Raw genomic sequence first — 13,442 nt, 5'->3', positions numbered from 1 at the left:
GACTGATGATTTATTCCAGCTCCATGACCTTCAGGTTACTTAAATTGGCTAACCCTCAGTTTTCTCACGTGTAAATGTTAATACTTGAAGCTACTTCATATGGTTGCTGTAAAGATTACAATACTTAAAACAATTTAGTTCAGTATTTGTCATAACGCTCAAAATAAATGGTGACTATCATTAGTGATGATATTCTTCATCTGATTTTACAATCAAGAAATGGAAGTATACAAAGATGAAGACATATGGATTCACATCTAGAAAATAAAGGAGTAACACTTAAACCTTAAATTCCATTCTTTTAGTTTTATGACAGTGCATTTTAGGGCCAATGGAAAGTAAATCATGTTGTTATTAGAATACTGGTAATAAATTTAATAAGTTTATTTCAAGGTGGAGTTTACAAGCCTAACCTATGTACCATTTCACATTATCTATTATCAAATTTCCTTAAATTGTGAAATAAAAATAGTATGCTATCATATGCTGTTAAAAAAAAAACCTAGATTTCCTTAAAAAAAAAAAACACACCTTATTTCCTGTTTTTTCTCCTCTTGATATTTAAGCTTTCACCTTATTTTAACTTTATCACTAACCACTTAATACTAAGTTTTCCTAGTCTTCCACAAACATTTCATTAGTTAATCCTTAAGTGGAGTGGAGTAACTAAGATCAGTTTACACTGGAGATAAACTCAGCAAGGTTAAATGACCAGATCCAGGCTGCAGAAGTAGTCATTCTGATTCTGTATGGTGTACCAATACTGTCAAGGCTTAAGATCGAGTGGATGTGTGAGAAGCTACTACTGACCACACTAAGAGAAGGCGATATTTAAATATGAAAAGTACTCGCGTTTTTTTCCCCAAAGTTGAAAATAGTAAGGTATTGTATCATAGGAACTCTTGAGAATATCCTAATTTTTAAGGAACGTGAGCTCGTTCTCGGGAGACATCAGACAGGGCTCACTGAAGTGAAGCTTCAGGCAAACCCAAGCCCCGTAAAAGCGCTGGCTGCTTTCGCAGATTCCACACGGAACACTGGTCTCCCACGTGTCTTCCAGGAAACACACAGAACTCAAGGAATAAAGAAAACCAAGGAGGGGTTGGGGAAAAGGAAAAAGAAGCGAACGGGGCTTCGATGGGAAATAAGGCGCGCGAAGTCTGGGGAGACTAGGAGGGAACTGGCGCGGCTTCTGGCGAGCACAGAGGTCTGGTATGAGTCTGGAAGCAGCTCGGATGGGGCATTCGTCGCGGCAGCAGGATTCCCTGGGGACCCACGCTGTAGAGCCCCCAACATAATGGATTTACAACTCTGGTCCGGGTCGAATTAGGAAGTCCGGAGACAGAATGAAAAAGAGACACCAGAAAAGCGACAAGTGAGCGCGGACCCAGACTCGGAGTCCCAGATACCGGGCTCCACGAGGGCCGCACCTGCAAGCCTTCCGAGACGCCGTAGCTCCGCCCACTCCGGCGCGTGGCGCCGGTGACGCTAGGCGCGCGGGCTGCTCTCCTTACAGAGGTCGCTCTTGTCCGAACGGTCGGCCTCTGCTGCGCCTGCGTGGTCGGGAGGGGAAGTGAGGCGGTTTCCTCGGCGCCTTTTCCGGCAGCGGCGGCGGCAGAGCTGGGAGGAGGAGGTGGAGGTTGGAGGGAGCCCGCGCTTGGGGCGGCGGCTGGAGGTAAACTCCCGGGCCAAGCTGGAAAGGCGGCTCGCCTCGGCCTCCGCTCCCCTTTGGAGCTCTGGCGGTAAATCCTTTTTTCCTCTCTGTATTTCTGCAGGCTGTGCACCGAGTTCCCGCGAGGATCAATGACCTGACGGGGCGCCGGAGCCGCGCTCCCTCTCGGGTGTCTTGGGTCGGTGGTGAGCCCGGTGCTCGCGGACCGGCGGGCGGGCCAGGGGGCCGCAGTCTCCCGCGGCGGGTGAGAAGAAGGCGGAGGAGCGGGAACCGCGGCGGCGCTCGCGCGGCGCCTGCGGGGGGAAGGGCAGTTCCGGGCCGGGCCGCGCCTCAGCAGGGCGGCGGCTCTCCCGACGCAGACTCAGGGCCCCGGCAGCGGCGGCGACTGGAGGCTTCAAGTTGTGCGGCCGGCGATGCCCGAGTGAGCCGCAGGCCCGGGCCCTGCCCCTAGGAGGCAACTTCCACGCAGGCCGCTCGAGCGCCCTCGCGGCGGGGAGCCTTCCTTTCGGTTTCGCGGCGGCGGCGGCGGCGTTGTTGGCAGAGGGGACCCGGGACACCTGAATGCCCCCGGCCCCGGCTCTTCCGACGCGATGGGGAAGGTGCTATCCAAAATCTTCGGGAACAAGGAAATGCGGATCCTCATGTTGGGCCTGGACGCGGCGGGCAAGACAACAATCCTGTACAAGTTGAAGCTGGGCCAGTCGGTGACCACCATTCCCACCGTGGGTTTCAACGTGGAGACGGTGACTTACAAAAATGTCAAGTTCAACGTGTGGGATGTAGGCGGCCAGGACAAGATCCGGCCGCTCTGGCGGCATTACTACACTGGGACCCAGGGTCTGATCTTCGTGGTGGACTGCGCCGACCGAGACCGCATAGACGAGGCCCGCCAGGAGCTGCACCGCATTATCAATGACCGGGAGATGAGGGACGCCATAATCCTCATCTTCGCCAACAAGCAGGACCTGCCTGATGCCATGAAACCCCACGAGATCCAGGAGAAACTGGGCCTGACCCGGATTCGGGACAGGAACTGGTATGTGCAGCCCTCCTGTGCCACCTCAGGGGACGGACTCTATGAGGGGCTCACATGGTTAACCTCTAACTACAAATCCTAATGAGCATTCTCCACCCATCCCCCGGAAGGAGAGAAATCAAAAACCCATTCATAGGATTATCGCCACCATCTTCACCTCCTTCAATTGCCACTTTCTCTTCTTTTGAATTTGAACTCTGGAGTTACTGTTCTACGGTTTTGCGGGGGGTTGGGGGGGGCGGGCGGTTCGGGGATTTTCTTTTTTCCTTTTTTTTTTTTTTTTTTTTTTTTCCTCTTTTTGCCTTGCGTTAGGATGCTCTGATCCGACATTTGACATGAACACAATGCTACATGCTCTTGTTGACTTCCAGCAAATGGGGTGGGGGAAATATAGCAGTTCTTGGTAAAGTCCTTTATAATAATGGTTTGATTTTTTTATTTCGAGAGAATCTTTTTTTCCCCAATGTATGCTTTTTTCCTTTTTGCCCAATTTCCTCATCACTTGCTGTAGATGGCTTATTTTGCATTCATGCAGACTATGTTGCAAGTCTGTTTCATCTAGTAAACTGAAAATTATTGCTTAATCAAACTGCCGTTTTGTCTTTTATATTGAAGCCCCCCCCCCCGCATTAGTTCTAACTTTAACTTAGTAATTTCAAATGTGACCTTTTATATCTGAGACCAGTATGGTAAACTTAGCCCACAGTGGCAAAATGAGTAATATTATTGTAATATGTTCCAGTTGCACATCAGTATGTTAAACAGGTAATGTAAAGAAGTTCTTTGAAATGTCAGCTATTAAGTTCTGAAACATACATCATGCATGAGTAGGAATAAAACCCAAGTTTCCCCTAATATAACTAACTTATGCTACAAAAGTATGAAAGTGTAACCTGTCAAGGATGCAGATTTTTTTCACTGCAAAGTCAGCAACTTTGCTGTTTTCCCTCTTTATTTTAAAAATAGACTCTTTCCAGAAAATGGAGCAATAATGGTGTATGCCACACACAGATGAGATATTTGTAGATATTTTAAGTGACTCTTGGGCAAAACTGGAATATATGCTTTTACCTTGTTTCAAATGTCTTTAAGACCAGTAGTTTTAAAATTACTAAAACGTTGACTCTGTTCAATAATAAAGCATTTAACAATTCAAATTACATGCACCTTTTGCTTAGCTGGAAAAATACATCTTCCTGTTTTCATATTACAGCAACTGATTAAGCAGAAGATGTAAGTCATTTTTATAGATGAGTGATCCACATCTCCATTAATTAGAACACTGGAAAAAAATTTTTATTAAAAGAGGTATTTAATTTTGCTTGATTGTAGGATTAACTCATGCAAATAGATATCCTGTTGGTTCAGTAATACATCATCTCCTTTAAGGAAGGAAATGTGATGGATGAATGAATGATGTATAGGCCTGAGGACAATTAAAGGGGAAGTAGGATAAGAGAAAGAACCTACAGATGACAATGAATGTAAACTTATTTTTCTTCTAGGGTAAGCAGTGTGCTCTCTGGTGATATCCAGAGCATAACAAGATTAGCTGGTTAGGACCAGTAACTAGATTAAGACCACTATGGTAATATTTTGAACCAGTGTTAATGCTTGATTCAGAATTGTGAAGCAGCATCTGGTTCTTACATAGCCTTAAGGATTAATTTTAGTGATCCTCAAGGAATTAAACTTAGGGAATTTCAGAAATGTAGACTGCAAAGGCAGTATACAGGAAAAGGTAGAGTGGGTTTTGTTTATGAGGGTGTCTGAAAACTAAAATTGAGCGGGATATCATGGTATAGTTGGACAGTATTGGTCCTTCATGTTTTGGCCATATTATATAATGGAGCTTTTACCAAAGATATGAGAAGGATAAGACTATAAAAAAAAAATCAACTATCAAGTAAATCTCAAAACATTCTACTTAAGCAGATGAGAAAAGGTGCTATATTATAGGCTCCTGGTGCAGAGGGATTTTTGAATTCAAGATGCAACTAAAGTATAAGGTTTTCAGTTTCACTTTAGTAGAAGTATCTCTAGAAATGAGACTGAAAAACACATCTAAGGACATTTTGGTTGCTTTTTAAAATTCCCAAAGCTCCACCATAAATGTAAATCTTAGTGTTTTAAAATGATTACATTTTAAGGTACATAAACATGGGTTATACAAATATCAATGCTATAGTAACATCCTGAAACAAAACAAGCACAAAAGTATAAATGCCTAAACTGGAGGAAACTTGAAACCCTCATGTTAATTCTTAAATGTAGTATTTCTAACTTGTGACAGATTGGTAGGCAGCCATTTTTTTGTGTCTTAAAATAACTGGGGGCATAGTTAAAATTTTATACAAGTGATTACTATTATTGAATGTTGCAGGTGAGATGTGGTTTATTTTTAGTTTATTTGAAATGTCTGAAAGGTGGGGGGAGGGAAGCAAATATTTGAGATTTTGAAAACCCTTAATCTCTTGGAAAAATTGTAATCTTAACATTTTCTTTGAGGGTTTAAAAAGTTTATAATTGATGAAGTTAAATGGAACCATAACCATTGGTTATTAACGGAGCAGGTAATTACAGCCCGCAGAAAAAAGTAATAATCTAAGAATTTTAAGATTTTTAAAAATATCCTCAAGTTTTTGTTTAATTGCATCACTTTCTGTATTTATGTGAATTTATAAACTGCAGTAAGTTTTGAATGAGGTTAATCTTGTCTAATATAAGTAAATGAGTCTGTAGACTGTGATCTCCCCAAACTAAAAAGTACAGTACTTGGAATTGTGTTCTTCATGGTTGTAGTGTTGATAAAGCACTAATATGCAGAAAATAAAGGAATTACACAGTGCAGTTTCTCATGTTACGTTACTCGAACTAGAAAAGTGGGATGTGTTGGTGTGTTGGGCCATGTTCTTTTTCCAAGGATATATGGTAAAAAGTGATTTAATTTGGGAGTCACTTGACTTAACAGCAGCAACAAGAGCATCAGGTTAGTCCTTGTAAATGCTGGTTGTTTAAGGAGGGTTTGCCCTGTGCTAATTTCACCTAAACTAATCTTATTTTATGATAACTTAGGACACAAGAACAGTTGAAAATAAAATTTTTTTAAAAAAATTATCCTACAGCAGTCTTTATTCTACTGTTTTAAATTTATAATCATTTTTTAAAGTATGGAATTGTGTTTGTAAAGAATTGGCCTTCAGAGTTACCTTAACCTTTGAAAAAAGACTTGGATTTTAAAGTTTCTCTTAGGGATCAAAGTTGCTTGTCTGATAAGGGCAGAAATGAAGCTGCTTAGTACAACTGTAGGGAATAACTTCTTTAATACACATTTTTGTAAGCATTCCCCTCAGCAACTTTTTGTAATTTGATTTTATAGGTCTTAATGTGATACCTTGTTTGATTTAAACCCCACATTAATAGTTGTTAATGTGATTTTTTTGGGGGGGATATCTAGGATCAATTTGTCATTGATAGCAATAGGAAATATTTTCCTCTTGAATGTTTTGCTATCCTTTAATGTAAGCTTGGGAACAGTAGCCATAATCTGAATGGTGATGGAGCTTACTAAATTCCCAGAGTTTTAAGTATACTTTATTCAAAAAGACTCTAATAATTAGACAAGTCTTGTCTCAGGTTAAAAAATGTAAAACTACAATAGCAATTACAACTTTCAAATCTGACTAATCACTGAGCATTATGTATTTGGAATATTCAATAGAGTCTAGCATTTTGCCTGTTTAATCAAATGGCAGAGACTAAGTAGGAGAGATTACAGTGTTTAGAAATTTATAAAAATGGAATATTGGGAGATGGAGCCATCGAAAAACCAAAGAAACTTCCTGCTCTGCCAAACTTTTAAGTTGCCAAACTAGTTGAACTAGATGAGATCAAAGAAGGCAGTACTGGTCTATAGTGGGACTTAGGAATTATAATTGAATTATGTTATTAAATTAGCTAAAGTAATGGTCAGCTACAAGAGAATTAGACTAAGAACAAACCTCATTCTGTAGGGATAAGGAAATGCTTTTTCCCCTTTATTAAAAATGTTTTATGATTACTTGAACTTGTTTTTGAACATCTCACTTGTTAAATTATTTCACATAGATTATACTTTTCCTCCATAGTATTTGTTTTTTAAGTGTGAGGGTAGATTTATGGAGAGTCTACTAATGTTCCTGGAACTGTTCAGGTGCAGAAGATGTATCAGTGGGAAAAAATAAAATATTTGCTTTTATGGAACTTAGATGGGTGGATGGGGGAGAACAAAGATCAGAAGATAAGTGAAAGTGTGTTAGCTAACACTATATTTAGAATGATATGTACAGGGGAACAGGTAAGAAAATGCTCAGAGAAGCCTTCATTGAGAAGGTGACATTTGAGCAAATATTTGAAAGAAGAAAATAAGATTGGTGTAACTGACATAGTAACAAAAAGATAACATGTATAGTGTAAAGCCAGGCTGAGAAAACAATTTAACCAAGGGCAAATCTGGTTGTGGCCTGTTATTATAGGAACTGTGCTAAGAATGTTTTTATATTGTTTTATAATGTTTTTAGGGTTTTAAAGATTATAAGAAAACATTGTATATATGTGACAGTAACAGTATGTGGCCTGAAAAGCAAAGTATTTACTATCTGGCCCTTTATGGAAATTGTTGACTAAAATCAAATTTTTCGAACAATCAAAATATATAGAAAGTTCAATAATTTAGAGCAAAAGACCATTGTTAAATGAGTTGAATCAATATGGTAGTTTATATTATTTACCACAATTTCACCCTTAGTGATCCCTGAGACTTTTAGTGAATAGCCTGAATTTTTTTTTCTTAAGTTCGTGTGAAATCAGTAGTTTCTGCTTTGATTTTTAACATAATTCTTAAAAATTTTGCGAACAATTTCATTTTAAATGTTTCCCTTCTTTTAGTGGTTTTACTGGTGTTTGGATTTAAGTTAAATGTACTTCTCTGTTAATATGCTCTTTCCTCCAGATAACCTAGATTAGTTGGGAATAGGGTCAGATAACATTCAATTGTGGCTTTTCTTGGTATTACTGTCATCAAGTCCTGAGTGGTATTTTATATTATTAAACTTTGCAAGAGGAAGTGTTTTATTGACTTGGAAACTAATATGTTGCTTGATATTTGGTTCTTTCAATATTATTCCTGTAACCAGTATAAACTGGGGAAAAATACTTTACCAAACATGAATTTTTTTGACTGGAGAGTTGTTCTATACTAATGTTGTAGGACGTTTTAACCATTTAAAAAGAGAAACCAAGTTAGCAGGAAAGTAGTTTATGAGAGACATTGACAAAATGAGCTTTGAAACAATGAAAACACTTGCCATTCATAGAAAAAGCAATGTGAAACTAGTTATTCATGACCATAAAAGCTGTTTTCCATTACAGAGTCGACTGGCCTGAGAAGTTCATAAAATATGAGAGGAAAACAAACAAAAAATTGTTAAGAGTTTTAGAACTGGGGATTTGAATCTTTTTAAGTTTGTTATAATATGACAAAGTGCTTTCTCCTCATATCTTTATTTTAAAAAGTTTTATGAAAAAGTCCTACATTGCAGTTAGGCCTAAAGAGATCAAATTTAGAAATATATTACAAATAAAAAGAGTTAATATTTGTTGAATGTTGGCCATGTGTCAGGCATAGTTCTAAGTATTCATGCATCTTAATTCTCTAAATCCTCACAACCCCCTTGGGACTTCAGTATTATAGTTGAGAAAACTGAGGCACAGGGAGTTTCATGTTAATGAGTAGTAAAGCCAGAATATGAATTCAAGTAATCTGTACTGTGAATGTGACTGCGGTGAACTTCATTTTTTTTGGTGTGTGGTTTGTGGTACTGGGAATTGAATCTATGAGCCTTTCACCACTGAAGTACATCCCCAGTTCTTTTTGTATTTTTTATTTTGACACAGGGTCTCACTTGCTGAGGATCATGCTAAATTTTAAGACTGGCCCCAGACTTGCAATCTTCCTGCCTCAAGTCCCTGCATCACTGAGACTGAAGGAGAGCATTGCCTTGCTCTAATGTGTTTTCTTACAAATAATAATTTACCACCATTTTCTTATTTGATCATCAGTAGGTTTTTATTTTTGCAGTATTGGAGATTGAACCCAGTGCCTCCTGCATGCTAGGCAAGGACTCTACCATGGGGCTATCACCCCAGACCATCAGCAGGTTTTGAGTATCTGTATTTTGAGTCTTCTGTAAAATGATATAAAAATCAAATATTGTAAAAACCACTGTAAAATCAAATATTACTACTTTGGGAGGCACTGGAGATTGAACCCAGGGACTCTCTGCCACTGAGCTACACCCTTCTTTTGAAAAAAATTTTTTCAGACAGTGTCTTGTTAAGTTGCCCAGACTGGCTTTGAACTTGTGAGACACTCCTGCCTCAGCCTCTCGAGTTTCAGGGATTGCAAGTGTGTACCACTTCACCCAGCTAAATATGACTTCTTGATTATAAATTTTACAGATTATTGTAAAACATAGGAAAAGTTGATTTTCACTGAGCTTTTTTGCATGCTTACATAAATTCCTTTTAAGAAAAAATTTAATAAAATTTATAGTATTCAATTTGTATCGTTTTTATCCAAAAATTTTACAATGACTGACATTTCAGGTATTGTTTAATAAATGTATTTCTTTTTACAGATACCATTAGAGTTCACTTTTTGTGAGATTTACTGAACACTGTGTCAGAAAACAACCACTATGTCTTCATGTCAGCTATAACCTGGACTCTAGGGTCAGCAAGACTGCCTTAATCATATACTTGGGAGCATGAGCAGGGCTTATAATAAACATTAATTTTGGTTTTTAAAAAAACTAAGAATTCTTTGTGTGTGTGTGTGTAGTGTTGGGTATTGAACCCAGTGGTCCATGCTCTCTACCACTGAGAGCTGAGTATACCCTCAGCTCCTATTTGTCAGTTATTTCTATATGAAGTAGACATTTAAGGCTATGTAAGACACATGACATGTTCAAAGAGGTTAAGTGTTATACCAAATACTAGACAGAGCAGAGAGGTCATATTGCAGGCTGGAGTGGGCTACAGAATGCCAGTGGGAATTGAATTGGACTCAAAGAGAATTACTGTGTTACCATTTTTTGCATGCCTGGTATGTATTGCACGAGGCCCTTGGGTTCCATGACCAATACTACCCCCCACCCCCATAAAAAAAGAATTTTACAAGGTTTGGAGAGCTAGCCCCAGTAATTTGGATATTGTTTTATGTGTAATGGAGCCACTGAACTTTTTTCACCCCAAGTACTGGGGATTGAACCCAGGGCCTCACACATGTTAGGTAAGCACTCTACTATGTAGTTATATCCCTAACCCTTTTTATTTTGAGACAGGGCCTCACAAGTGCGCAGGCTATCATTGAACTTGCCATCCTCTTGCTTCAGCCTCCTGAGTTGCTGGTATTATGGGTATGTACCACCATGCCTGATTTACCTGCTAGTATTGACAGCATATTTTAAGTGTCTATGCATAGATATCTAGATAGAGATAATCTAGTAGATAGGCCAGGAGTTCCAAAGACATCTAGGCTATAGACAGAGGTAAGGAGTTAGCTTGTAAATGGAGTTAATATGAAATGGTAGATAATAATGAGATTCCTTAGGAGTGAGAAAAGCAAAAGGGCAGAGGCTGGAAGCCTGAGGGAATATGATGTTTAAAGGGTGAGTAGTTTATAGTAGCACAGTTCACAATAAACTATGGAACCAGTCTAGGGGTCCATGAACAAATGAATGGATAAAGAAAAGGTGGTGTATATACACAGTGGAGTTTTATTCAACCATAAAGAAAAATAAAATGTCATTTGCAGGAAAATTGATAGAACTTGAGACCATTATGTTAAGCAAAATGCACCAAATCAGGTCAAGGGTTGTATGTTTTCTCATGTTAAGCTAGAGAGGAAAAGGAAAAGAAAGGAAGTGGGTGGTGAGGGTCTCATTAAAATATAAGGGAGATCAGTAAAGTAGAGGAAATGGACGGGGGGAGGGAGGATGGGAGGAAAAGGGAAAATATTGGGGAATGATGTTGGCCAAATTATATTGTTATAGTGTGTGCATGTAAAAATATGTAATAGAAATTTCATTATGTAAAATTATAATGCATCAATAAAAATATAGGTGGAAAGGGTGATAAGAAGGAGTGAATGTTAACAAAAAATCTGAGAAGAAATGGGAAAATTTAGAACATCAGTGATATTTCTATAGAGAGATCAAGAAGGTTGAAGTTCAGGGACTGGGGTTGTGGCTCAGTGGTAGAGTGCTTGCCTAGCACGTGTGAGGCACTGGGTTTGATCCTCAGCACCACATAAAAGTACATGTATAAAATAAAGGTATTGTGTCCATCTACTATTAAAAAAAAAGAAGGTTGAAGTTCAAAAAGAGTTCTTTACAATTGATGCTACAGTCACCAGGAGATTCCTTTGATAAGTTTGGATTTTGCAGTGAAAGAGATAGAAGGCAGCAGAGAAGCTGATGGAGATGTTCCAAGAGACTGGTGATGAAGAGGCAATGATAGATGTTAAGGATGTGATAGCCAGAGGAGTTGTGTGTGAATACAGGGCCATTTAATTTTCGAAATATTTTTAGAAGTATTGTAGGTATTAGTGGCCAAGGGTGGAGTGGGAGAAGAACATGTGCTTCCTACCACCAGTTTACTAGAGTTACAGGAAAATTGAATGAATCCGTTCAAAAAAATGTTAATTCCTTAAGCTTTATTTATTTATTTTGCATAAAGTTCTTCTGGAAATGCTGTGATGATTATGCCTAAGTGATTCTAGTTTCACTGTAATTAAAAATGCAGATGCTGGTAGACTCACTTCAAAGTAGAAAGTAAGCTACTGGAGTGGTGACGAGACTATTCCTGTAAATCCTAGCAGTTAGTGATATGGTTGAAACTGAACCTGAAATATCTTTGTGTCAATCACTCAAATAGTCATGGAGTAAAATTTAAAAGAATTTTTAAAAAAGAATTTCTAATTTATGGGCATCATGATGATTAACTTAATCTCTAAAATATAGAGTTACCAATTTACTACGAAATTTAAGATTTGCAAACTGGGGTTTATTTTTTTATTTAATTTTTTTTTTTTAGTTGTAGGTGGACACAATATCTTTATTTATTTATTTTTATGTGGTGTTGAGGATTGAACTCAGTGCCTCACATATACTAGGTGAGTTCTTTACTGCTAAGCCACAACCCCAATTCCTTATTTTTATTTTTTAATTTTATTTTTTAGTTACAGGGCTTGAACCCAGAGACTCTTAATCCCTGGGCCACATTCCTAGCGCTTTTTTTATTTTTCCTTTTAGGTTGCGTAAGGCCTTGCTAAGTCCCTGAGGCTGACTTTGAACTTGTGATTCTCCTGCCTCAGCCTCCCTAGCTGCTGGGATTTCAGGCATATGTGTATCCAGCAAACTGGGATTTAATACTTCATTGTCAGCATTAGTTCTGAATTATAGGATATTTTCTTCCATAATGATTTAGGAGTTAGAGGAAGAAATATGCAGAAGGAGAAAATGGAGTATAGACTTAATTAATACTTGCTATTGAATGATAATTGTGTACCTGTCAGTATGCTATGGACTTTAAATGTAACCTTTACAACATACCAGCACACTAGGGGATGTTTTCTCCCATTTTATAGATAAGAGAAAATGCAAGAAAATTAAGTAATTTGTTCATGACACCACAGCTATTAAGTGGCAGAGCCTATACTCAAACCTAAGTCATGTTGACTTCAAAGCAAATAAACTTAAAGGAGACTTCTAACAAAATACTGTGTGCGTGTGTTTGTGTGTGTTTAAACATGGAATCCAGTGTGATATGGCGACTGTAATCCAGTAGCTCTATCATCAATTCAATTTATCAGGTGGTTTATGTGTGCTCCTGAAGACAAAGGGACATTTTGGAGGGTCAGGCACTTATTTGAAGTAAATAAAGGAAGTATTTCCTTCCAATGGATGAGGGAGTTGGCAATTTTAAGTAACTCCTAGATATCCTTCTTTATCTACTCATTAAGCACCTGATGGCATGGTTATAGAAAATGGCTTTGGGGTAGGGGATGGGGCGCAGGTGGTGAGCAAACTTCGTTGCTATTTTCTATCCTGTGTTGTGAGAAAAAGTGACATACTCCTTTGTACTATTCCTCAATATGTCCTCTGTGGGGAATGTTCTGCAAGGTGCATTTTTTCAACAACAGCATCTCTACACAATTTGTGAACCCTTAATAACTTGTGTTGCCCTTAGAGAGGAACCAGATGTATTGTTTCTGTTGTGCACTTGGCCAGAAGTCACCTGCATGTGTAGACATGCCTCTGGTGTGGTGGTGTTTATTTTCTTCATTTTTCTTAGTGGATTGGATTTTATGTTTGGTTAAAATCATGAACTTATTCATAAGGAACTCAACATTTAAGGTGTATAAATATTTAAAGAATACATGCAAAAAACAAGATGAAGCACAAATTTACTTTGAAGGGTTTATTCAGGGTAGCAGAAAAATACACATTTTAATGAAATCATCTTTGTGCCAGTGACAATTTGACTATTCATTTTAAAGAGGTAGGGAAAAAGTCCCTGAATTTTAAAAATCACTTTTAGAGAAATCTGTGTAGCATGTTCTGAGTTTGATCCACTGTTGAGTGAATTGTGTAATGGGTTTCAGTTTCAAAAGTGTACAAAGACTTGTAGAAA

At 38.5% G+C, this 13,442-nt stretch overlaps 1 protein-coding gene across 1 annotated transcript; it reads left to right on the top strand.

The window, feature by feature from the left end:
• Window positions 1–1,539: 1,539 nt before the first annotated feature.
• ARF6 (ARF GTPase 6) lies at window positions 1,540–5,558 on the top strand. The gene is made up of 2 exons (XM_079119224.1): window positions 1,540–1,675; window positions 1,776–5,558. Exon 2 carries the CDS (start codon window positions 2,263–2,265, stop codon window positions 2,788–2,790), a length of 528 nt encoding a protein of 175 aa, XP_078975350.1. The 5' UTR covers window positions 1,540–1,675; window positions 1,776–2,262; the 3' UTR covers window positions 2,791–5,558.
• The last annotated feature ends 7,884 nt before the right edge of the window (window positions 5,559–13,442 follow it).

The sequence above is a fragment of the Sciurus vulgaris genome, assembly GCF_902686455.1.
Source record: "Sciurus vulgaris genome assembly, chromosome: 2".
In the NCBI taxonomy this organism is placed as follows: domain Eukaryota; kingdom Metazoa; phylum Chordata; class Mammalia; order Rodentia; family Sciuridae; genus Sciurus; species Sciurus vulgaris.
This window is presented reverse-complemented; position numbering and strand designations above follow the sequence as displayed.

Coding starts and splice junctions, on each gene's coding strand:
- ARF6 (XM_079119224.1), top strand. CDS start 2,263: ATGGGGAAGGTGCTATCCAAAATCTTCGGGAACAAGGAAATGCGGATC.